Below are 27,099 nucleotides of genomic sequence, written 5' to 3'. Positions count from 1 at the left end.
CAGAAGTAGACAGAGAGCAGAGAAGAGCAGAAGGAGCTGGGTGGCAGGAGGGAGGCAGGAGGGCTGTTGTTGATTGAACAAAGCCAGGGAAGGAGCGCGCAGTCCTGGGGAGAAGAGCAGCTGTGAAATGCCTAGAAGGGAACCTGCCAGTTACTCCTGCAGAGACCCGAAGGTAAGCCTCTACTGTTGGAGAAAAATAAATGAGACAAAAGGGGAAGACAAAAAAAAAAAATAATAGGAGAGGGAAGGTTTTTAAAGCTGCTGATGCATGATACGACTGTGACACCACATGCAAGCTGTTCCCCCCCACCACCACCACCACCATCCTTACATTTGACTGCAGTTGGCATCGCATGCTGCGTTTCATCTCCCCGATCCCTTCTCCAGTGACTTGTCGGACAAAAAGTGTGCATCACCTTATGAGGGATCAAAAACTGTGAGCGCCAAACAAGACAGCGGCAAACAGCGAGAGGAGGACAGAGATTATACCGGGTGATGCTGAATTCTGGAGAGCAGCAAAACGACAAGAGTTGCCCAGGAAAAAGTACCTGAATTATCCTCCTCCATCTGTCCCAGCCCTTATCGTCACATCTTGCCCTTTTTTTTTTTTTTTTTTTTTAATCTTATGCCACTGCAGAGCTACATAGATCATCTCTATGCATCGCTCTCGTGGCGGGGGCAGGGTAATCAAAAAGGCAATGAATCTCTGACGCAAGCGGAGAGGAGCCTGTCAACAGTCCTGCTGTTTTTGCCTGCTTGGATGCTGTGCTGTAGTTCTCTCAGTGCAATGCAGGAGTTTCACCAGGAGCCAGAGTAAACCCAGAGCGAACGGGGATGTGTATGTTACTTCAAATCAGTTTTGCGCGCATCTGTGTGATGCAGCAGGAAGGGGGGGTGAGGGGGGGGGGGGTTGTACTTTACCAACATGGGGGTATGCATGTTTTCTTGCTTTTTTTTTTTTCTCCAGCATGTTTTAATTCTGTCTGCGAAAGCTGCATGTAAAGTGCCAAATGTCGTGATAGCTGCTGGCAGATTTCATGAATGTTCCACAAACTGCATTTATGAGGACATTTGTCATAATTCAAACATAAATTAACCTCTTTAGCAGGTCTGCTTTGAAGTGATTCAGCATCATAAGTGGGGGTTGCTTGGTGTATGTATGCGCAGTTAGTGTCTGACATGCAAAAACACAGCAGTCACAGCAAACTCAGTTTGGAGAACTGAGTAAATGCTACTGACGTGGGTCAATTCAAATGTGAACCGTCGCCATTAAATAAACAATATGAAATTTAAATGGTTGCGAATAAAAGCTAACTAAATATTAGGTATTTTTTTACAGCTCAGGGTTATAATTTCTGCCACCATTTTCCTTGTCACCAGTGGCGGTTCTAGACCAAATTTACCAGGGGGGGCCAAGGTGGGGCCAGTGTTTTTTTCACAGGGGCACAGAACAAAAAATGAAACAATAAAATGGCAATATTTAACTGTGTAATAATATTAAGTGAGCTATTGTGGTTTTGGAACTGCAGATTTCAGACCTCTGATCTAGGAGTTGAAAACTTGCCCCCAACTCAATACGGCTAAAGCTAAACGTGAAACATCTTAATTTTTAAACCCTTCTTAGAGTAAAACTGTATAGGTAAAAAAATAAAATTGGTCAAAGTAACCAATCAGTTATGGTTTCTTTGCCATTGCAAATAATTATGAGAAGTGTATTTAATCTTATGTCTTTAGTACAGGGGCCATAACAGGGGCCAGGACCATTTCTACAGGGGCATGGGCCCCTGTTGGCCCCTGTCTAGAACCGCCCCTGCTTGTCACTATTGTCGAATCAAACATTGTGAATGTTCTGATAATGCTGTACACATCTGCAGATTAGTTGGTATCCACCTCTCTTCAGTCAGTAACAGGGACTGGTTAGGAAAGCCAAGTCATAGTAGCTCTTTCTGTGAGACATTTTGGCTCAAAAAGTATATAAAAAAAATTCCCAGCACACTGAGCTAATCAATAGTATGGGGCTTTAGTGACCACTGAGCAGTTAGCTGCAAATCACAAGGTTCTGATGTTCTCATCAGAACCGTGACAGAACATTGACAAGACCAAAAAAACGGTCTCACGTGAAAGGGACAATTAATATAGTGTTAGATCAAACACTTAATTTTGCCCTTTTTACCCAAAATGGTTTAATCACCTAAATGGGACCCGCTCTGAGCAGCTCATAGTTTGCCTCCTCAATCAGAACTTTAGACAACCATGCTTCAGAAAAGAAAACAACGTGCCAATGTCCCTGTGCAGCTCCTTTTTCTCCTCTGATGTTTCTCCAATTCTTTCCTAATAAGTGAAATATACATACAGAGGAACATTTTTGATGTGGCCCTCTGCCAATGAAGCGTGGCTTGAGGGGGCAAAAGGGCAAAGAATAAAATAAGAAGTGTAAAATTTAATATCTCGCTGAAAGACCTTGTTTTACTTCCTAATTGCCTGTCCAGTCAATGAGAATGAGTTCTTATGATGGCATACACGGCGGAAGAACTGCAAAAACATTAATTAGAGGAATATTGTTGTGAATGGGTAGCTATTGAGGTTAAAGTTGCTATCTGGTTCACAGCTTGCAATTTGGTTGCTCCATGCTTTTTAGAGTCAGCAGTATTTTTTCAAATCCTGGGCAATATATTCCATCCATCCATCCATCCATCCATCCATCCATCCATCCATCCATCCATCCATCCATCCATCCATCCATCCATCCATCCATCCACGGTTACATTACTGATAGGTTATGTAATAAACACATTCTTTGTGCAGAAGGGGCTTTGTTAGGGAAATGGGTGTTTGTTTAGTGGTGTGGCAGGAGGGGGGAGCTTTCCATTCTTTCAAAAACAACCAACGTACATATGTTGTTACCATCTTTGTCAATTCCTTTGTGGTTTTATGAGCCACGGTACGCAATAACAGTTTTCCAATAGCCACAGTTAATTCTAGTTTTCAAAGGAAATATCAGAGGAGTTTCGCTGTTTCTCTCAAACTGTGGACTCTAAACTCTGTCTAATCCCTTTCAAACTACCTTTATTCTCATCATTGACAAAAATTTGACTTACGGACATTCTCAAACTCAAACCCTCTAAGCTAAAGAAAACATAAAAGTCCACACTAACTGAATGATTTCTCAATACTTGTCCATGTCACAAAACCGCTCTATTTCCTCCAGCTTCTTTTATCACTATAATCTCCCTAGACCCTGTTCGCAGCTGGTTGAGCCCTGATTGGCTGTCCAAGGGAAGACACAGTGAGTTGCTGGGATCTAATGCTTTTTGATGGATAGCCTTTTGACCTTATTATCAGTATCATCACCGTAGCCATGGCTCATGGTTGTTTACCTAAGTCCCCCTCCTTCTCTCATTCTCACCTGTCTTCCAAGCCCTGATCAACAAAGAAATTCTTAATCCAAACCGGGGCAAAAGGCCAGATATAATGCTCGTTTAGATCAGAGGAGACTCTCAAGAGAAAAGACACTGCAAATAAAAATAACCAATTGGATCTGTTTTCTTGGTCAAAAATATGTGTCCCCAGAGGGTGTGCGGAATGCTCCGTTTTCAGGCAGATCTACATTTGCAAATAAAGCAGCAGTGCATTTGTGTCAAGAGCTTAGCCAGGCATGAAGATTTTTTTTCTTCATCTTTTTGCACAAAAGGGTTTGTGCAAATTGTGTGTGCATGTCAGAGTGCAAGAGAGAGATGCAGACCTTTTTTTCAGAGTTCTATTGAAAAATCTAAATGGTATAGACTTGTCTTTGCAGCTCTAGTACTCTGATAGCTAGGACCTCCACCCGTGATAAATAGCTGAATTTAAAAGTCACAGTCTTGCACTTTGTGGGCAGTGAATTCAATTCAATCCTGTGCTGTTTAATGAAACAGGCAGCATAAAATTTCCCTCACATTCATTTCCCTTCCAAAGGGAAATAAGAGTGTTTACGCTCTCATAAATCTGTAGCAAATGCAAATCGGCGTCAACTCAATTTAAAAGTTTCACCTATGATGCCTGTGCACAAGATGTGTAGTAGGCCTACAGGCCTGCGGTGTTTCACATGCAGCTTCACAGTGCGTGAATACTACCTACACCTCCATGACGCATTAAGTTTTTAACAATATGCTGGCCGTCCCTCCAGCCCACATGCAGAACAAACAACGCTTCACCTCCCGCCTGGTGAGAAAATGGCTGGATTAAAGAAGATCATATTCTTCTCCGGTTTGTTCAGGATTCCTATGTTAACACAATCAGATACTTAATCTCTAATCAGAATGAAGAGATACGGCATTTTTTTCCCCCTGGATTTCCTCTTTACCTGGATTCTGAGGCTGTAAAGTGATCTAACCGTTATAAAATGCTTTGTGCTGCCTCGAAGGGATGGTTGAGATTTTTTGAAATGAAGTGTGTGAAGTTATAACGGTGATCTGCTCGCCTGTGGTAGAGAGACGTCATGTTGCTGCGAGATTGTAGAAAATCCAAGAAATCCTAAGAGCGGTGGGAGAATGACAGCTAGTCAGATGACCTCCTCATGTTAGCTGACTTGAGTAATTTAAAAAGGCAACCTGAAAAGTTCACATACGTCATGTTGTGTGTCAGGTGTTTCTTTTCTGCTGTGGGATCGAAGGTGGTATATTCCTGTGTTTCTCGCAGTTTTTAGGTAATGATCCCGGTGGACTCAACCAACATAACTCTAGCAGGGTAACACAGAAGTTGCTGGTTGGTCAGTTTGTCACTGTAGACACAGCTAAACAACTTTTGAGTTACTTTGTTCATATTATGTTGGTTGTATATCCACCCCTCTGATCCACTGGTCAGCCTGGTCAGTTTTATGTTGAGACCTGGAAAAACACCAGAATCCATTATCTTTGAAGTCATTCGGCAGATGATTACTAAATCCCAAATAGTTTACCCCACCATTGGCAAACACAGAGCAGAATGAAAAGTTGTAGCTGATGAGGTGGATTGATCCAGTCAGTGGTGCCAACCAACTTAACCTGAGAGTAGAGTGAGAGTGGCTAAATGAACAGTGACCGCCTTAACAATGCCAATAACGCAGGCTGGTTAGGCATGGATACAAACATTTTCTGTTTGAGTGGCTTTTTACACAGTCAATTAAATTTGTTCTTATATAGGTTAGGAAACTTTTAGCTACTGATGATGACTTTGCACATATGTCTCCATATGTATATATATATATATATATGTATATATATATATATATATATATATATATATATATATATATATATATATATATATATATATATATATATATATATATATATATATATAAAAGTCTACCTGAAAAGGTTGGACTTGGTACTTACAATTGTGTAATATATATATCTATATATATATATATATACTGTATATATCTATATCTATCTATATATATATATATATATATATATATATATATATATATATATATATATATATATATATATATATATATATATATATATACTGTATATATCTATATCTATATATATATCTATATATCTATATAGATATATATATTACACAATTGTAAGTACCAAGTCCAACCTTTTCAGGTAGACTTTTTGTGGCTTTTAAAGTTTGTCACACAAATGGAATATACCTTCTAGGGTATTGTTTAGTCACACAGATTCATGTAGGACAAATGGTTTGTCGGTTTCAATCACCCCTTTCTGAACTCTTTCGTACAAGGGAATAGAAGAAAATAGAATAGATTAGATTTTATTCATCATCCATGGGAAACTCAAAATTTTCATGCACCCCAGAATTTAAATATTTCCAATCACTGTCAATATTTTAAATACATTTTTTTTAAATAAGCTAAATGTAATAAAAACATGCGAACAGTCATTGTTAAAAAAGAGTCACGACCTCTCCGCCCTGCATCACAGTCCAATAAGCCTCTCACTGCACCAGCTCTTACGTCCAGTCAGACTGCTGCGCAGGCGCTTTTCATTGTTCTCCGTTAGAAAATATAATTTCCTCTTCATCTGCTGCTCCACCACAATTCTGAGAGGGTCTATCTCCCTGCCTTTTACAAAAATGGCAATTTTCATTTCGTCGAGAAGCCTGGAGCTTTTGTTTGTCAAGCCACCGACTCACCAGAGAACAGCATGGAACAGTAAACTTTCAATGTCAGTGTGGTACAACACCGTACCGCATGTCACTGCGGGCATTGAAGTACCTGTGTCTGTGCTGGCAGACCAATCCACTCCAATCTTTCACTCCAAAATGGATCAAAAACAGCCTACAACCTTCCACATCTGTCTGCTTCTCCTCCTTCATCCTGAAAACTCTTTTCGGCGACCAACTGTAACAAGACAGAATGACCTGTAACTTGCAGTCTGTTCATTGTCAGACGGATATTTCTTTCAGACATGTCTAATGCGATTCTGCTGCAGCAAGCGCAGTCTGGCATCTTCTATCCTCCAAGATTTTATCATATAGACCTTGCACAGTGTGACATGGTCAAATCCCGCACGACTTTTGAAATCAGATAGTGTGTGCCAGGCTTTGCAAAAATTGTGATCTGCCTCAGGCGAAAGGACTGAGCTCCCCACCCACCTGCATGACTGTTGCTATAACATTACTGTCCACGAATGGCTTGCAAAAATCAAACGTCAATATTTGAGGACCAACGGTTGCTTTGTTCAGGTTTGGAGTGTGTGCCCTTCATGCAACAAAATTCATTTACATTTGTGATATCTATTTGTTGAAATGCATTTCATTACACGAGGCACATATGCCTCAGCTAGTATTTTATGAAACTAGATAATGACTTATCTAGAACTGTTGTCTGAAACCTTCACAATCCAAAGAGCATTATTTTTGCCCACACGTAACAAAATATTTTTTATTATTGTTTACTAATGTTGCATGACCTTTTTTTAAAAAAAACTTCCAATTTTTGATCAATATCTTTTTTTTACAGAACCACCATTTTGTTTCAATGTTGAGGTGTGAAAGTAAAGAAAAACATAAAACAGGATGGATACATTTTCTATCATGGGATGTTGATATGTGAGGGAAGTAATGTAAAAAACGCATCGTTTTCATCCTAATAACAAGAAAAGTCAATCTAAACCAACATTACTCGTACATTTAGTGCCATTCTGGGTCAGAAAGCAGAAACCTGATCTCGCACACATCTGAAATAAAATTAAAAAAGTTAGGGCACTGTATTGTGGGTCCCAGCTTAGTAAACATGGCTAATTTCTGGAAAAAGTTATTCCTCTCAGTATTCATATAAACTTTGGCAAACAGCGACAGAGATCCTCAAGCGTGAGCTTCTAAGTGTTTAGCTCAAGCCAGTTAATGAAAGCTTCCCGGATCATTGCTTAATGTTTTATATTCATACCATACACACATTTCAGATACCATCTCTCAAGTGAATCCAGATTGTATCATTGTTTTGTGTATGTTATTAAAAAAAATAAAACTTCCACCCCTTTCATTTTAACTGGGCAGTATAAGAATAGATTGATGCTTTGAAACATCCATGCACAAATACACTGGCGGCCTTATTAATCTGCAGTGGGTGGTGATTTGTTTCTTGGAAATATTGTATTTGTTCTGTCTTGTTTTTAAGTAAAAATGCTCATTGATCCGCATCATTAAAAATGTGTACATTCTGCTTCACATATAGTGCAAACAGTGAACTCGCACTTCTTCTTTTTTCTGGGTTTAAACACAATACATTCCAAAAAAGGTTAAAAAACAACTTTTAACCTTTTTTGGATTGATCATAACCTGGATGACTGAGAATCTTCACCAACAAACAAAAAACATGTTTTTCTGTTGCAGCAGAATCACTAAGGAAAGGCATAAAGAAGAAGAAAAAAACAATAAATTGATTGCGATACTCTAGGCTGTTTTCTTCCATAACGGGCCTTCTTTCAGACTATTAAATATTACAATACATTACTTGTCTTTGAAAAAGAAAAGTTCTTAAATCATTCAGCTTTTAAATAAATTGCATTATAAAATACAACTGATTCTAAGATAGTTTGAAAATTATGCAAAGGGTAAAAAAAGAAACAATGCAATGATTTGCAAATCACAAAAGTCCATAATATAGAAATAATGGGTCATTGTAAACATTGTTAATGTAAAGAAATTGCTCCACTCTTTACAAAAACAGTAATTTAGCTAGCTGAATTTCACTGTTATTTCTATAGAGCATGAAATATGGGTTTGGAAATTGTTAGCTTTATAATGTTATCTACATAATAAACAAACTTTCAAGTGCCAATTTGGTTTTCATTATTCAATTCAATTCAATTCAATTTTATTTATATGGCGGCAATTCACAAAGCATGTCATCTCAAGGCACTTTACAAAGTCAAATTCAATCAGATTATACAGATTGGTCAAACATTTCCTATGTAAGGGAACCCAGTTGATTGCATCAAAGTCCCAACAAGCAGCATTCACTCCTGGAGAAGCGTAAAGCTACAGGGAGAGTCGTCTGCATTGTACATCGCTTTGCAGCAATCCCTCATACTGAGCAAGCATGAAGCGACAGTGGAAAGAAAAACTCCCTATTAACAGGAAGGAAAAACCTCCGGCAGAACCAGGCTCAGTATGAACGGTCATCTGCCTCGACCGACTGGGGTTACAGAAGACAGAGCAGAGACACAACAAGAGAGACAAAAAAGCACAGAAGCACACATTGATCTAGTAATCTGTTCTACATTAGATGGTAATAGCGGGTGATCTGTCTTCCCTGGATGATGTCACAGTTAACAGAACGTTAGACCAGGTGTACCTACTATGAAGAAAAAAAAGAGAGAGAACAAAAAGTTAAAATTATCATATAATAACAGGTAGAAAACAGACATGCTTGCCAATTTATTTTTAAATGGTAGTTGTTTCAGGACTTTGGCCTAATTTATATACCATTTATTTCTAAAGTTGTTGTAGATAAAGATCAGGGATTTGTATCTGAGTTGTTCAATTTGTAAGTTGCTATAACATCTAGATCAGGTGCAAGCAGTGACGTCATGTGTAGGGGGAAGAGTAACAGGCAGTTGTATTTGACAGTCAGTCATAAGATAAAGTGGGGGTCATCAGGCACATAGTATGCTGCTTAAAAACATTAGAGATTACCAACACTTAAAGGAATTTGTTTTGTCTCATTGAAACTTTAATAGTATTAGCCTCATACGTTAAAACTCTTCTGTCAAAATCCCACAAAGATGAGCTGTGTCTGAGGTGCCAATAGCCCTTCATCAATCACAAGAGTCAGTGTCAATATGAGTTTTCAAAGATAAATCTAGCTGTACGGGACGGTAGTAGGTGTCATATTTCAATACCGTCAGCATTACGCATAAAATCTGCATCAGAAATCCTCCACATTCATCATTTTTAGAATTGTAAACAGTAATTTTATCGGCTGACCAAATGCTGAGTATTATTTACACTTTTATATCTAGTGTCTAGACAACACATCACCAACCATACATGTACTTTGTTTGATTTTTATTTCTGCATTATTGTGTCATTTTATAAGCAAGCAAATCACAAGCATCATGGTTGCTATGGGGGGTGCACATAGGTGCAGCGGCTTCTCGAGCTCCCGAGATTAAGCTTTGTTTTGAAACCATTGAGGCTGATTTAAACACTATTTTGGTGCTGGGTTCGCGAGTGAGGGGCAGCTCAACCGAACTGATGGTCATCAGAGACAGTTCGGATATATCAGGGTCACTTCACCACCAACGACCCCCAGCGCATGTGGAAGGGCATCGAGTGCATCACGGAGCACAACATCAGGGATGCACAATGCCCAAAGGACCCCTCATTGTCAGATGCACTGAATAAGGCTTTGAGGATCCCAACAACCCCCCCCCCCAGCACCACTTGTTTAATGACTGTCGCTATTGTCCCCATCTCCATCACTGCTCCACAGTGACAAGCCTTAAATGACTACCAACCTATAGCCTTAACCTCATTAGTCATAAAGTTCTTCGAGAGGCTGGTCATGACCCACATCAAGGTTTCCATCGACATCACTGTGGACCCCCATCTGTACGCCTACAGGAAGAACCAATCCAATGCTGATGCCATCTCATCGGTGGTCCACACAGCCCTCTCACATCTGGAGAGCAGGAACTCTTACATACGTCTGCTGTTTCTGGATTTCTCATCGGCCTTCAATACCATCATCCCACTAATCCTGGTTTAGAAGCTCTCTTCTTTTGGACTCAGTCCCACATTGGTTAACTGGGTCCTGGACTTCCTGACCAACAGACCTCATACTGTCAGGATCCATAACACCATCTCCTCCTCCATCACCGATGGGTGGATGGATATTATTTATTTAGCTTCTTGAATCGGGATATAAGTTCTAATTCCATACCACAAACATGAAAATGTGAACTGGTATGACAATAAAATGTCCTTGAATCCTTGATTACAGTCCAGAGACAAATTCCATGTATATGTACACATACATAACTGGCAAATACAGCTGATCTTGGCTCCATACAAGTCAGCTGATGATGGCCTATAAAAACTTTAATTGGTGAGTGAGGACAGGCTAGCTTCTAACCCATTCGCTGCATTGGTTCCTTTACAAAACAAAGGGGATGGCAAAAAAGTCACCCCAGTCTCTCCTTGAAGAATTTTGTGAAGGGGGCTCATGTCTAGGTGGCAGGCTTAGATGTAATGTGATTTCTGGACACACCACACAACAAACTTTCCTTGGGTTGTTCAATCTTTATATTACCCATAACCCAATATTTGGCAACAACTCCATGCCTCAGATGTGTGGTAACAAGAAAATGCGACCATCCAAAATGAGGCATGCTCAACATGTAGCCCTATCATACTCCCTCAGCGTAATGCCGAATCCACCTACAGTGCGTCCTGACTGTGAGATCTTTCAGTGACAGCTCTAGATGTGCATGTACATGCAAATCAAACGACTGACATAGTCATTGCCACTCTGAATGTGTACCAAATAACATGCAGTTCAGACCATTCATTCTGGGCATTTTGCTTGGTGCTTAACTTTTAGTTTTTTTGTCTACAGACAATCTTTTTTTTTTCCAGTTCTGGTGCTTTAAACTTTTCTCTCACACAGTAGAAATGTTGCATTACTCAGCTGCAAGGGCAAAGACAGCAGCCTGAAGATTTTCAACATGTCAGTGACAGGTCATAATCTCATCTCATTCCCATATGAAATGTGCTGGCTGTGAGCAAGGAGAAGGAGGATGCTTGATGGGACGAGTACGGAAACAATGAAGCGCGATGAGAATACTAATTGGTATCAATTGACCTTTGGGTCCCCCAGTATTCACTGTGTACCACATGACTCAGCAGCCCCGTCCTGCCAGATTTATACATGGCCTCCCTGTTCTGCTGCCCTCTCCGGTCCATGTGTCCTTTGCAACAGGACACAGTGGATTGTTCGGCTGCAAAACTTCACCCAAAATTAGGTTAAATCCAGAAAACGTTTACGTTCTGCGCATTTGAATCTGCTTTAGAGACAACAAGGTCAAATGCAGCTTGGGAATGTGCACCGACTGAACTTCACACATTTCAAGTCTGTTTTATCGTTATGTCGTCTCTCACGCTGCAGGTCAGCGTGGTTGAAGAGGGTGTTATTTGGCCCCTGTAGGTGTTGGAGTTTAAAACATTCTCCTCCCACTTTAGCAGCGATGTAAAATAATTGTTATCTTAAGAGGAGGACCTCTGCAAGCTGTGCTCCCTAAGCTCCTCTGATGTATAAAAAATGCATTGTGAGGAGTGAGAGATGAAGCGGGGAGGAGTGAGAAAGATCCGTGTCAGTGTGGGCATGAGAAAGAGAAGGAGAGACACGAAGGTATCATTAGGGAGATTGTTTCTCCACTGTGATTTGAGCGTCTCGTTGCAGGATCGTGTCATTCAGGAGAAGGTCACCCATGAGAAGGACAAACCACACACTCAGCTCACTATCAGACATAATGGGAAAATGCTTTAGCGATGCAAGTGTGAGTGTGTGCATGTGGATCGACTGGTTCAGTTGTGTGTTTGTCGGGCCAAAAGCCAAACTAGCTGGGGATGATTTTAGTCTTTTGACCGAGCGACCTCATAGTGTCATAAGTGAGCAGAGATAGCTGGGGAAATATTCATGGCAGCTCTGGTAACAATGGCTTCAGGGGAGGAACGGAAGAAAGGATGGGATGTAGGAATGGTCTAATGCTTCCACGAACATGAAGAACTGAGAAGCTATAATGACCCGAATACTGTAGGTACTTATCTCACACAGTGATCCCGCAAAGACACTTGCTGTGTCCCTAACCACATAAGTCTCCCTATTGAGCCTACAGTACAAAAGTATTCATGATCCTTGAATGTTTTTACCTTTTCTTATGTTAGAGCCATACACTCCAATGTATTTAATGAAGAGTTTATGTCATTTCCCAACAGAAAGCAGTGCAAATTCAAGAAGGGAAAGGAAAAGGATGCATTGTTTTAATTTTTATTTTTTACAAACAGAAATCTGGAAAGTGTAGTGTGCCTTTGTATTGGCCCCTTTAGTTTATTACAGCAAAAGGAAAGCTGGTGCAACTACCTGCTTTCAGAAGTCACCTGATTAGTAAATAGTGTCCAGCTCTGTGTAATTTAATTCCAGTATAAACCCAGTTGTTCTGACAAGGCATCGGGGGTTTGTTAGAGAACATTACTGGATAAACAGCATCATGGAGGCTGAGGAAAAAAAGCAGACAGGTCAACGATAAACATTTTTGAGTTCTTGGAAGTGAAATGTTAAAGCAGCACCGTGTAAGTTTTAACCCAAGTATTAGCTTAATTTGAGATAAAGGATTTTTCAACTCAATAAACATCATTTGGCACATATAAAAAAACTCAACTATGTAATTTGAGAGGGTCATCTGACCTGAAGCCCTGTTCTAGGTCACATGACCTATTCTAGGTTACGACCGCCTGAGCTCAGACTGCCATAACAACAAAACAACGCAGATATGACACTTACCTGATCAGACATATTTTTGGTTTTCTGATGTAGGATTCAATCTAGAGGGGTAAATATGGCAAAATAACTTCATGACTTCTCAATCTGCAGGTCCAAAGTGGTCTGCTATCAGATTCCAAAACATGGAGGGAGACGGTTTCATTTTGCAACAGTGCACTGTTGCAAGTGGTGCTAAACCTGCAAGTTACAGGTATAGTGCCCCCTAGTGGCTAAAAGTTACATGATGCTGCTTTAAGTTGTGAAAAACTTTTTAAAGGAGCTATAAGTACGATATTTACTGGAGAATCAACCTAAATTATTCCCTTTTCTCACATAAGATGGAAGTAACATTCCCTATAAATATTCCTCTCCATCAACAATCTCTTATGATAGGGTTAATGATAATAACCCCTTATTGTCCTAGAAAAAGCAACACAAAACATAAGTTACTTTTCTTCAGAGAAGGGCAGAGGAGCCAGAAGGTTTATTGTAGATAGTAATCAGTCACCTGCGAGATGCACAGCTGGATAATGCAAGACATTCCTTATCAGGGAGAACCATTTGTTCTCTCCTGTCTGAAGTTAAAACAGCAGAACATTCCTGCATGCCAGCTCTTGAAACAGACCAAATGCCTGTAATTTAATGAAAATAAAATGATTACATTCATATTTCTCTAACATCTTAGTCATGTTTTTTTCTCCTTTCAGACCTAGAGATATGGTCCGAAACTACTTCAGTTCAGAGTGTAGCCCTTGTTTACTTCCTAGTTCCTCAGCCAATCTTATGAGATTTCCCAGGGTTCTTAAAACAGAGCATTTGTTATTTTATCTTGGAAAAAGAAACATAGCCCGACTTGATCTTCCACAAGATAACATTCTTTTCCTAACATTTATACCCACCTAACAGGTGTTTCTCAAAACACCAGTACATCTGGCCAGATTGGAAACAGTTTCAGAGCAGCTTATTAGGCAGCAGAAATTCCTAGCTAAAGTAGGTAAACAGGACAACTATGAGTCATGAAGTCTACTGTACAAATCTCTTCTTTATAGAGGAATGACACGGCACCAGCTATTGTTTAAAGAAAGTCATAAAATATCCCCTTTTGCAGCTGGCCAAAAGCAATTTACATGTTACAATCACACTACTGGTAATGCCTATCTGCACACTCTAATTTCTCAGGAAATGTCTCGATTACAGTTCTGTAAAGGAAGGCTTACCACTACTGCACAAAATTTACTGTGGGCATGAGTGTATCATCTAAGGAATGTTGGGTGATTAATTCACGCAACAACACAGTAATTTGTATCGTCCAGAAAAGGGGCTGCAATCGGATCTTTTGGACTCGGTACGAGTCCTAACAGACCCTAAAGACTATTTGCATGTATATAATAATAATTATTATTATTAAAACAAGAGAACTAAATAGAAATTTTTAGCCGACATGCAAAATGCTAATAAATGTATCTGGTGAAAAACTGTTGATGCCCATTACCCTGATTGCATAATCCACATTGTGAAACATGAACACATTGGTTGAAGTATAATGCTGTAGGGATGCTTTTCTTTAGTAGAAACTAGGTCAGAGTTGAAGGAAGGATAGGTAGAGTTGAATACATGACAGTCCTGGGAGAAAACCAGTTTTACGTGGCAAAAGACTTGAGACTGGGACAAATACTGCCCTTTCACTGGAAAACGACTCTATAGATACAGCCATGGTAAATGGGTTAAATAAAACCACATCGATCGGTTAGAGTGGTCAACGTCTAGACATAAATCCAAAAAAGGATCCATTCCAAATGTTGAAATTTGATGGTCACAGATGTTTCCCATCCAATATGACAGAGTTTGGACTATGACTGGACCAAACTTCCAGTCTCTAAATGTGCAAAGCTTATACATAATTAGCCTAAAGACTTGCCACTTTAGTTGCATTACATGCTGGCGCTACAAAACATATGAATACATATGGTACATGCAGTGCTTTTTAGATCTGGATTTCTAAAAGCAGTAATGCTCCACTGTGCATCGGCCTATCACATGGAATCGAACGAAAATATTTTGAACTTGTGGTCAGAAAGGACAAAAGGTGTAAAAACAAATACCGTCCTATTGCAGGTTCATTAATTCAAAGATGCTAAATGCTAAATATGATTTTTAAAGAAAAGGAAAGCATTCATCTGATTGAAACTGCTTCCAATTATGCTGATGAAGCAAGAATAACAATTCAACCAATTGATGTGCTTCTCGTTGTTGTCGTGATTAGAAAAGCGAACAAACACCAAAAAGTAGTTGGCTTAATTACAAGGCAGTTCACTGAGCACTGCAGTTCTGCAAATGTAAATATTTAAATCACCAAGAAAGCATTACAGGCCCTAGGGAAAAATCACAGCACAGTGTTTGGAAGGAGGAGAAGGATTTCTACCGAACTGTGCTGTTCTTTGATCAGATGACGGTTTACTGCGTGCTGTGTCAGCAAATAAGGAAGACATATGTGGCTAAGTTATCCCTTAGGAAAGAAGTTCTGTGGTTTGTTTGTACCCTCTGGCATTGAGCACAATGAGTGCTTTCGCTATCAGGACACAAACACAATTCAGCTAAAGCATCCTGTCACTCTCCTGGTAACAAGATAAATGCTTGTTACCCTCTTAAAGCGCGGAGATAAAACATCCCATCTGGTATCTCCGTACGAACACCTCTCATTTGGGCTTGTCGAGTGTATCGCGAACCGACACGGCAATTACAGCTTTATTGAAAACACACATCAGTCGGGAAGTCCACAAATCTCCCAGGGAGCCATGTTTTATTCATGAGAAGACCCGAGATGTGTCAAAAAAAATCGGAGACCTCACAAAACTCGGGATGTGTTCAGCAAGGGTTTTTATGATAGCTTTCTGTGCGTCCCGTGCCTCTCCTGTCCCTCTGTCCGTCCCAGCCTCACTCGGATGCTCGTCACGTCGCTTTGCCCTTTGCTTTGGACCATCACTGTCAACACCACATTCCTGTGCGGAGCTCAGCTGTGACGCGTTTTCTCCCACCTCTGCAAGCTTTTGCATTCGCTCCCCTCGCCTGTCGGTGATCAAATAGAATAACGTCAACGGAACATGACAGAGAAATGTCAGAAGTTGTTGAGGTCAGAATGCAGCGGCAAAAGTATCTGTTTGCTTACTTCATGACAAGGCCGGGCGTCTCCACCTGTTTGGTTGGTGAATTTAGAAGATGATTTTAAACACGAGTCCACACGCTCTCCCTAAATTAATCACCTCTTGTGGGGCTCCGGATGTGTTCAGATGCTAAAATTAGGATTTTATCTGACACCTTCATAGACACACACACACTCACTCATAGTCCCTTACATTATATTACTGTTGTATTTTTAAAAGAATCCCACATGACTGAGATGACCCTTTTTTACTTCTGCTGTTACACATGAAAGATGTCTAAAAATACCCCTATCTTTTAAGAAAAGAGAACAGAAATAATCCAACTGCGGATCAAGTTGTCGGCACATCATCTGATCACTCCAGCGGAGCTAAAAACCGCCCCAGAGGCAACATCCACACTCGTGTTTTCATGTAACATTAAATATAAAGCACCTGGATTCTCAGTGAGAGGGATTATTTATATTTGTGTCTCCAGTAATGGCTGTCGCTGATTGGAGAAACATATTGGAGCAGAGGGAGATGTGTGCAGAGGGCTTTGTGTCTGGATCTGTGCATGTGGGCACATGTACATGAAAGGACTGACAAAGCTGCCAATGAGGAGCCTGCTCTTTGGGAATATTACATCATTAAAAAAACAGTGCAGCTGAGCCTACCTCACCATCCTGGCAAATTAGCCAGCAGTGATGCAATGCCTTGGTTGTGCTGAGCACCGCGATATGATGGTCATAATGAGCTTAAATTTGGACATTTCTGGTTCATTATTACCATGTTGTGTGGGTGTTTTGCTTCAGTGATTTTGAGGTAAATCCTCTTTTTTTTTTTCTCCCCTTCTCCCTTGTGTGGTTAGATTTTGGTAACAAAAGCCCAAGCCCTGTGTAATGAGACAGCCAAATAACAGAAAAATAATTCTACGAGGGCTTGTTAGCGGGATTCTAAGTGCATTCTAAGTGTAAGTAGCTATAACAAATTGTCAGTGATTATTTTGACATTTTTAGTGTAAACATTCTGCAACTCGGCAGTATGTGAACCTCATTAACAAGACTAGCAGCGTAGCATACTTTCCTAGTATAATACGTTTCAGCAAATATTTTATATTGAATACAGTGCTCTGGACCCTTATCCTCCATATGCTGTTTAACATGAACTACTAATTAAACACCTCCTTATGGTTAAGGGCAAAACCTTTTTTTAACGACACGACAAGTCAAATCTCTACCTCAATAGTTTTCGCACTGTTTAGTGGTTATGTTTTTTTACGCTGAAATATAGGTTATATAGGTTATAGGTTGTTGTCATTGCGGCTATGCCTCATGCTTCTGTGTAGTTGTATTGAAAGCGACTGAGTAAGATGGGAGAGAACAAGAAAAAAACAGGCCCAAATATGCAAACGTGTGGCAGTATATCAGAACATGCTTTTCACTAAACACAACATGCTTAGCATAACAGTGTTTCAACAAGTTTCCAGACGGATTCATTTCTGATTATTTAAACAGGATTACCAGAAAACATAATAAGTATTTATTATCAGAGCAACAGGTCATCTGTTATTTTCCCAATAATTGCTTTCAACAGCTCCAACAACATGTAGCGTCATGTAATATCCAACGGCTACTAGCTTTATTATACAGTAGCCATGTTTACATGGACAAAAGTAATTGGAATAAGGGGTCGATTGCAGTGGCCTGAATCACCAGGAATAACCTAGAGGACCAAGATTTATTTATTTATAAGTGACAGCAATGATGTCCCCTAAAGTCCAGTGACTTTGAGCCTCCATGTGCACACATTTCAGACAGATTTTAGTCTCTAAAAGTAAATTAGGTCCCATTTTAAACATGGCGTCTATTGATTTTGTGTCCCAGAGAGATTGACCAAACAACATAGGCAAACAGTTTAGGTTTCAGGTCATCAGAATCAGCTTTAATCACCAAAGTGCTTCATACAACAATGAATTTGTCTCTGGGTCTGCTCTCTTAGTAAAGACATTTAGTACTGATAATACAAAATGTATAATGAGCACATTGCTGCATACATGAAGGATAAACAGAGAACTTTAGGTCAGCAATCAATTAATCATCATCTATATGGCGCTATTACACGCAGTAGAGTAGCCAAGCTGCTTCCCAAGGAAAAAAAGATAATAAAAAGGTAAACGTAAGAGGTCATTCTCTGTATATGTACTGGTCCAAACTGTAACTTCTTCTGAGAACAAGCATTTTAATGTACAAACTTTATGCTGCAGACATTGTAATAACTCATTCCTGGACAAAGATATTTAGGAACAAGATGTCTGCTTGTATTTTTTTTCCCCGTAACAAGTTTCTGTGTGTAAATGATACACATGATGTACGCATTATTTCCGGTTCTTTTACCCTGGACAAGCAATCACACATTGAATAGCTCTTTTTGAAGGCATTTACTCTCGAAACAGAAACTATACTTCAGCCCTTTTGTTACGTCCACCAGGCTCGTTTGGTGGGGTGACATTAAAGGAGACTTTAATCTACACAAGCCAGAAAAGTTGTTACAGTTCAACGCTGAGGCTGAATAGCGTGCCAAGAATACTGGTTACATGAGTCTTTATAGATGGCAAGCACTACCCGCAGGCTGTGCACTCCTCCCACTGTGGTCAGTATAAACTGGTCACCACTTGGGTGTTATCTGATAGATTGTGTAATGACATGGTGTCCAAGACTGTCCAAATGTACCTGCTGCCCCGAGATAACGAACGCGTCCCTAATTCTGTTCCTTTGACCATATCTACGTGGGTCAAATCTGTTATATGATGTCTATGAATCATCTGTTATTTTCCCAATAACTGCTTTCTACAGCTCCAACAACCTGTAGCGTCATGTAATATCCAACAGCTACTAGCTTTATTATACGGTAGCCATGTTTACATGGACAAAAGTAATTGGAATAAGGGGTCGATTGGATTAAAACTACATCTTGTAAACACTGCAATCTGAATATTGAGGTTGGATTAAGCTCAATCGGAATTAAATCGTATTCCACATGAGAGGGGTGGTTTATGCCCATTGACAATGCGATCGGCATTCATGTAAACCCATGTCAGGATGAAGTTATTCTGAATGTGGCAAACTGCACATGTGAGTCCCACGTCAACGGGACGTATTTCTGCTTTGAGTGGCGGAAATATGTTGGGAAGCTGAACTGGCTGTGCTCCTGAATCAGCCTTTCTATGATGAACATTAAAAGAGCTTTAAGTTTTTGTTTATTCAGTCACATTTCAACTGTAATTAGAAACTGGTGCAAGTCCAGCCTGGGTGTCCAGCAAAGATGGAAGTACTTCTTCTTCTGTGTTTTTTTTTTTAAGAGAAATTTGATAACTGCGCATGTCAGAGTGGTTCTAATCTCAATAAAGCCAGATGCATATAAATGCTTATCACGATCAGATTAATTGATTGGGTGTCCATATAAATGGTACAATCCGATTCTTTTTTGTTTTATTTTTTAATCTGAATACATTTCCAGCCGATCATGAAATTTCATGCATATAAACATAGATAATTTGGGCTGGGATATGCACATGTATGTGAATACAAAAGGAAGGGAAAGCTGTAAAAGGTTGGGGACCTAAGGCATGGCATGTGTATCTCTCATTAGTCAAATAATATAGGAGGTTGTTCTAAAGATTACTGGATTATATTTTTTTAACCATTGTTTGGGTGGAAACACTAACCTATAATCTGGATATATAAACAGGTAAATTTTTTTTATAAAATTAATAAGACAAACTGAGTTGTAGTTTTCGAGCCAAAAGTAGGCCTATTGTCTCTTCATAAGATGTAACATGTTTCACTAAAGAAGAATCAACAGTCTCAAAATGATGTGGTTTAAAAATATCAGTGTTCATATTTTCTTTGAGCAACCAAAAATACTCTGTAAGAAGCTGAACATGAGTCTTGCTGCAACTTGAACTACACCGTGATCAAGTCCCTAATCCTCTGACGAGAACAGATTGATTGGCTCCCAAAAATCCTTTGCTTCTGACTGCAGAGGGATTTTGATCTGGAGTTTCTGATTACAGATACAGCTAAACGCTGGGGTTTTTTCAGTGTTTTCATGGGTAATGTTTTTCATGCTGCCATGTGTTTATGGTTTTAGCTTGTAGGGTTGTGAAAACACAAGACAGACTCATTCAATAAATTACAATATTATCAAAAAGTTGTTATTTTACAGTAACTTAGTGAAAGATTAATCACACACCGCCTGCTGTATTCAATCTTTATATCTATTAATTTGATGACTTTCACATTTAATAGGATCAGAAAGGTACATCAGAATAATAAAAATACTTTTTTTTATTAGTCTGATGTACCAGAAATGGGCGCTCAATATATCTATGTATGTATGTACATAAACCTGTACATACATGTATATAAGTATGTATGTATGTATGTATGTATGTATGTATGTATGTATGTATGTATGTATGTATGTATGTATGTTTAATACCTGCTTAAATGTTGTTATTTTTACGTTTACTGATTATAAGATTGTATGATCATTTTAGCTATCAATACTCTGAGGCTGTAGCTTCAGACTAGCCAGTATTTTTAGAACCTGGATATTTCTACTTTTGAAATAAGATGAAGACAGCTCATCAGAAACAGGGCTAACAGGGAGGTTCAGCAGTTTATTAATCAACTTGTTTATATGAAAAAAAGAAGGCAATTAGGATTATGATGATGATGATGATGATGATGATGATGATGATGATGACGATGATGACGACGATGATACTGAAAACACATAAATGTAACAGGTTTCTAAGATGTGATCAAATGGGTTAGGATTAAACAATTGCAACTGTGTGTATGAGTTGTATGTGTACATAAGCTGCACTACTACAAGGTGTAACCCAATAGGTTTTCATATTACCATATGATATTCTAAAATAACACAGCTGTATAGTGGCAGCGGCACAGTGGGTTGCACTGTTGCCTTGTAGCAAGAAGGTTCTGGGTTCAAATCCAACTCTGGGCCTTTCTGCATGGAGTTTGCATGTTTTCCCTGTGCATGCGTGGGTTCTCTCTGAGTACTCTGCCTTCCTCCCACAGTCCAAAAACATGACTGTTAGGTTAATTGGCTTCTCTAAATTGTCCTTAGGTGTGAGTGTGTGCGAGCATGGTTGTTTGTCCTGTCTGTCTCTGTGTTGCCCTGCGACAGACTGGCGACCTGTCCAGGGTGTACCCCGCCTCTCGCCCAGTGAACACTGGAGATAGGCACCAGCGACCCCTGTGACCCCATGAGGGATTAAGCGGGTCAGAAAATGGATGGATTCTAAAATAACATTTTCTTACAATCTTAAATAATTGTAGTAATCATGGTGTGTAACGCTGCATTGTGTGATATTATTATGTAATAATGTAATAAATTCAAACTTCAAAATGTAATAAAACGCAACTAAAACTGCATTTTGTAATAATTTCTGCCTCACTATGTAATACCATAATTACATTTTGAGGTGGTTATTACAAAACATGGTGGTTCCTCTTTTTTTTTTAATTATAACGTAATAATATGGCAGGTTATACAACACATGATCACGGATCAGTCTTTGAGTTCATCTGAATCAATACACATTTAATAACTGTCGTGTTATGGATCCTAAACTTTGTCAATTTTTAAATAATAAATCCTAAGCTTTTGGTCATTTAGCATCTCCTCTTCAAAAGCTTTGCGTGTTCAAAACACCTGCAAACTTTACAATGCGAGCAAAACTGATCTACAAACCAGGTGCTACTGGATTACGTTAGCAAACTGGGCAGCATAGCAGGAACAATCCATTCAGCGTGTTTGCCTTAATGAATATACAGAACATAAACTGATCATCTGAACATGCAAAATACTGGGAGGAGAATACGCAAATGTCATTATTAGTACGCACAGTGAAACTGATCATCGGTGCTGTGTTTGTCTCAATATGTAGCATGTTTAAAATCAGTTGTGTAAAACTGCATATTCGTAATACTGCCGCACTATTAAATAATGTCATAAATTCGGACTTTGAAAATAAAATAAAACACTAAACACTACTAAAACTGCACTTTGTAATATTATTAATTAATTTATTACATTATTACATATTGCGGCAGTATTACACAATGTGGTGTTATATGGTATACAGCAAACTACTAATGATCATCAGATTACTGTGTTTTCAAATTGAATTTCAAGTTTTCTCTACTAATTTCTTTTTTTGTGGATCATATGTTAGTTTTACTATCAATTCCAAGTGTCGGCAAACACTACAGAACCATGTTACCTACATATGTGATGTAATATCAGAAAAAATGATAGACTTTGCAAAGAAATCAATATAACCATCACAAACATGGATACATAAAACTTAATCTGTTATCAAAACTGTCAGACAGCATATGAAGATCTATTACAAAATGACAAAACATATGCTGAATTGTGTTACATAGATAAACTTTTAATATACAAGTAGAATCTATTCATGAACGTGTTGGTTGATTGGCAGAAAGGCCAAATGGATACATCTCTATTCAGGAAATGCTCTGAGAAGACTTTAATTTAAAATGATCTGGTTTTCATGTTTGTTTACTGGTAATTAGCAAAAAACAAACAAAACAACTTTTTTTCTGTAAATGCAATCCCACAAACATTCCAAAATAGAAAAGTTTCCAAATTATATGAATAAGCCTACTTCATTTTCCACAGGTGTCCTTCAGCTGAGGATGGCAGGAGATTCTCGAATCCTCATGGACCACAACATGGAGATAGGAGTAACACCTGCACAGGTAAACTGCACACCCGCCACTAATTGTAGAATGGTATCATGTTTGCTAAACTGCAGTGAATAAGATGAAGGGGGGAAAGAAAACCAGACAGGCAGGCAGCTGCGGAGAAGCTTAACAATGGCCGAAGTAAAACAGCTTTTAAATATGCAACTGGTGCGTTGTAAAGATTTGTTTCTGTGTTTAAAACGTGCTGACTGACACACTATAATAACATTTCCTCAATACTCAGATCAATGCATGACTCAATTTTCTCAGCGCTGAGGATGATAAAGAAAAGACATCCAACGCTCGCCTATAACAGATGGTGGAGTCGTGCTTGTTTTCTTCACTCATTCCCCAACTGACTGAAACTTTTGGCGCTTACTCAAGCCTGACCAAAAAGGCTCAGCGAGGAAAAGAAAAGGGGAAGGAAGAAAAAAAAGCCCTTCCACTTACTGCTGCCACACTGAGGCGGCTAATTAATTTGTTTACAGACCATCACCTCCAGGTACTGACTACAAACGGTGGTGCTGCTTGAAACAGCAGCTTCTATGACTCAATTAGAAGAGCCATACACAATGAAATGAATGGGGTTGTTTTCACAGATGATGCTACCTATTCTTAAAGGGTGGCTTTTTACACCAGGTGCAAGCTTTAAAAAGAAAAAGTAAAAGCAAATCTCATCGCACATTTGCGGGGAGCAAATATTTCATATTTGACTCTATTTGAGTGCAGCGCAACATGATGCTACGCTCATGCTGCAGTCAGAGCAGAGCAGCGATAATGTAACAAAAGGACAGAGGTATGGAGAATCTTCCATTTCAAATCGATCATGATAAGTTAAGTAAAAAGTCAATGGAGCTGTAGGGCTTATTTCTGCGGCCGTACAAATGTTGTAATATTACCACCAGTGCTGTATTCATGTACACATAACCTTACTTCCAGTAAGTCTTATGGTAGGCCAATATGATATTGACTTAGTCAACCCCAATATACCTCTTGTTAAAGACCTCTGGCATAAAATAACAGAACAAACTATTTGACTTCATTTTCAAATGTTTGAAGCAGAAGAGGGCCCGTGAGCAGAAAAACACACATTCGTGCAGGAAGCTTACTTAAACATCATTGCATAGATCATTAAAATGAACAGTATTTCTATGTGAATAAAAGTTTCTGTGCATAAAGAAGAGGGCCGACATATTCAGGTTTTCTCAGCAAAGTCGGGGGAAATGGAGGCCCAGCAGCTGGAGCGTGATGGGGCAGCTGGCAGACAGGAGCAAGGACATGAGGAGGTGGAAAAAGGGGAAAAAAAGCAACAGAAAAGTGTTAATGATAGTATGTAGCCATGTACCAGAGCCATGATAGGTTTTCTCCACTTCAGCAGGGCATGATAAGTATTACCGCACACTATGTTGCATCTGGATAAATAATAATATTAGAATAAAATCACTGTGGCAAACAGTACATTATACAAGGCATCAATTAAATTGATATATATATATATATATATATATATATATATATATATATATATATATATATATATATATATATATATATATATATATATAAGTAAGTGGAAAGTAGCAGGACATGAGATAGCCTTATGAAATTGGTTTTATTTTAATTTTGTTTTCTACTTTTTGAATATTTTTTTTCCAAATGCAGTGTTTTCCAAATTTGTAAAATGTCAGTGTGTTCCCTCAAAAAGCGTTTAATAAAAGATTTATTGCACACGTGTTCAGACTTTGCTGTAACGGACCCTATGCCGGTCTGTTATGGTGACACCGCCACTCCCCACCCCTTAGGGTTAGATACAAAGTTGCAAGTGGTTCATTGACATGCTCTTAATCTACTACATTTACCCGGTGTCCTTGTGCTTTAATAAAACTTAATGGACTCTCATCAAATCGCTGCAGGTCAATAACTATCGTCTTTCGATTCTTCATCGAACTGTTCCCTAAACAAGGAACTCCACAAATCAATATGAAGAAAATCATTACTGTACACCCACACATGGGATACCAGTGAAAGTTCCCCCGGCGCATGAGTGATACTATCGTTAATAAACCTTTCTGGCAGACTTTAATTCTAGGCTCGGCAATCAAAGGCACTGCAAGGACACTCTAGTGCCTTTGATTCATTTCTTTGCCAGCTACGCTGAGAGTGGAACGCTCATAAAGGCAAGCATGTATGAGCACAACGGGGTGGAGGTGATGGGAGCATAATACTGGGGAACAATAAAAACAGGTGTTCAGTTAGCGGCAATGTGTACAGAGATGACTGGAAATTTTAGAGTGTGGAAATTCCACCTTGTCACTGGTTTGATTTGGAGACGCACGTGGCTATGCCGTGGTGTGTGTTTGTTATCACTTTATTGCTATATGCTTGTGTGACTGAAAAGCTAAATAAGGTCAGCCTTTGTTTAAATACATCACCAGAGTGTGAGGCCTTTCGCCCTATGTGTATTAACCTTAGTGGAAAATGACATTCATCTCAACAATAATGCATGGCTGATCATAAAAGCAGCCTGTTTTAACGATAACATGAGGGTCTGTTAGGGAAGGATGGAAAATCTGTTCATGCTAGCGTCCCTTAGCGTGCCAAAGGAGGGAACACAAGGGACACAGAGGGAGACAGGACACAGCTGTGGAGACAGACTGCCTTGCTGGAGCAGGGCCAGCACAGACAAAGACCTCGGTGTCCTTTTGCTCTTCTGTCCTCAGTCTCTGTTTCTGTTTGGGTCTGGTCATACGCACGCATAGACTGGCACCTGCAATGTCAGTGGCAACCTGAATAGGGAGGCAACTTCATGATACTGCGCTCGATTGCGTTCAGGTCGCCGGCAGACAGCTAGAGGTAGGCTGTGTGGTGTTCCTGAAGTATCTGAGAGCGAGTCACATAAAACAGGTTAACAACTGCAACTCTAGTGCGATGGTTCTAAAGCTTTTTATTTTTGGCTGTTTGTGCCGATTAACTTTAGATTTCAGCTGTGAGTATGACTACAGACAGCACAAGTACTATCCATCTTCTTGCAAACGGTCTGTGCATGCTTATTTTGTTTTACCCTCTGCTTGTCCTCTCTTTGTTCCACCTAGGTGAAGAAACTCCCGAAACATCTGCGGGAGCCTCAGATCTCAACCGAGCGAACCCAACTGATTTCAGAACCTGTAAAGAAGCCACGTCAGCGCTATGTGCAGAAGGATGGCAAGTGCAACGTTCACCACGGAAATGTGCAAGAGACTTATCGTTACCTCAGTGACTTATTTACTACCCTGGTGGATCTACGGTGGCGCTTTAGTCTATTAATTTTCACCTTGGTTTATGTAGTCAACTGGCTTTTCTTCGGGTTTCTCTGGTGGCTGATCGCACTCATCCGTGGAGATCTGGTGCATGGCGACGAGGAGGGCTGGACCCCTTGTGTAGAAAACCTCAACAGTTTTGTCTCAGCTTTCCTCTTCTCTATTGAGACAGAGACCACCATCGGCTATGGCTATCGCGTCATTACAGAGAGATGCCCCGAAGGCATTGTACTGCTTTTGGTACAAGCCATCTTGGGATCCATTGTTAACGCAATAATGGTGGGGTGCATGTTTGTGAAGATTTCTCAGCCAAAGAACCGCGCCGAGACCCTCATGTTCTCGAACAATGCTGTCATATCGGTGCGGGACAACAAGATGTGCCTGATGTTTCGAGTGGGGGACTTGAGGAACTCTCACATCGTTGAGGCGTCAATCAGAGCGAAGCTCATCCGCTCGCAGCAGACCAAAGAGGGGGAGTTCATCCCACTCAACCAGACTGATATAAACATTGGTTTTGACACAGGGGATGACCGACTGTTCCTGGTGTCACCGCTCATCATCTCTCATGAAATCAATGAAAAGAGCCCCTTCTGGGAAATGTCCATGGCGCAAATGGAGAAAGAAGAGTTCGAGATTGTTGTTATCCTTGAGGGCATGGTTGAAGCCACAGGTATGTATACACATTTGGGAAAATAAATTAAAAAGGGGAAAAGTAAAATGGGAGGGCATGTCAAAAATAAATAATAGTTTACTGTTTAGAGAATGAGATGGCATTGAGTGGCATTAATAGTGAATGAATTAACTAATAGATGTAAATCGAGAGAAGGTAAAGGATTGATGCAGATTTTAAATGTTGTAATTTATAAAAAGACAGAAGGCCA

The 27,099-nt window shown here is 39.6% G+C and overlaps 1 protein-coding gene across 1 annotated transcript in view; it reads left to right on the top strand.

Moving 5' to 3' along the window:
* The window catches only part of kcnj5 (potassium inwardly rectifying channel subfamily J member 5), a 39,610-nt gene continuing 12,511 nt past the window's right edge, over window positions 1-27,099 (top strand). Inside the window, exons 1-3 of the mRNA XM_012866802.3 lie at window positions 1-172; window positions 22,858-22,937; window positions 26,015-26,888. Of these exons, the coding sequence (XP_012722256.1) occupies window positions 22,875-22,937; window positions 26,015-26,888 (937 nt within the window). The 5' untranslated portion in view covers window positions 1-172; window positions 22,858-22,874. The remainder of the gene's footprint in view (window positions 173-22,857; window positions 22,938-26,014; window positions 26,889-27,099) is intronic.

The sequence above is a fragment of the Fundulus heteroclitus genome, chromosome 18 (genome assembly GCF_011125445.2).
Source record: "Fundulus heteroclitus isolate FHET01 chromosome 18, MU-UCD_Fhet_4.1, whole genome shotgun sequence".
NCBI lineage: Eukaryota > Metazoa > Chordata > Actinopteri > Cyprinodontiformes > Fundulidae > Fundulus > Fundulus heteroclitus.
The sequence above is the reverse complement of the archived record's forward strand: the minus strand, read 5'-3'. Positions and strand labels throughout refer to the sequence as shown.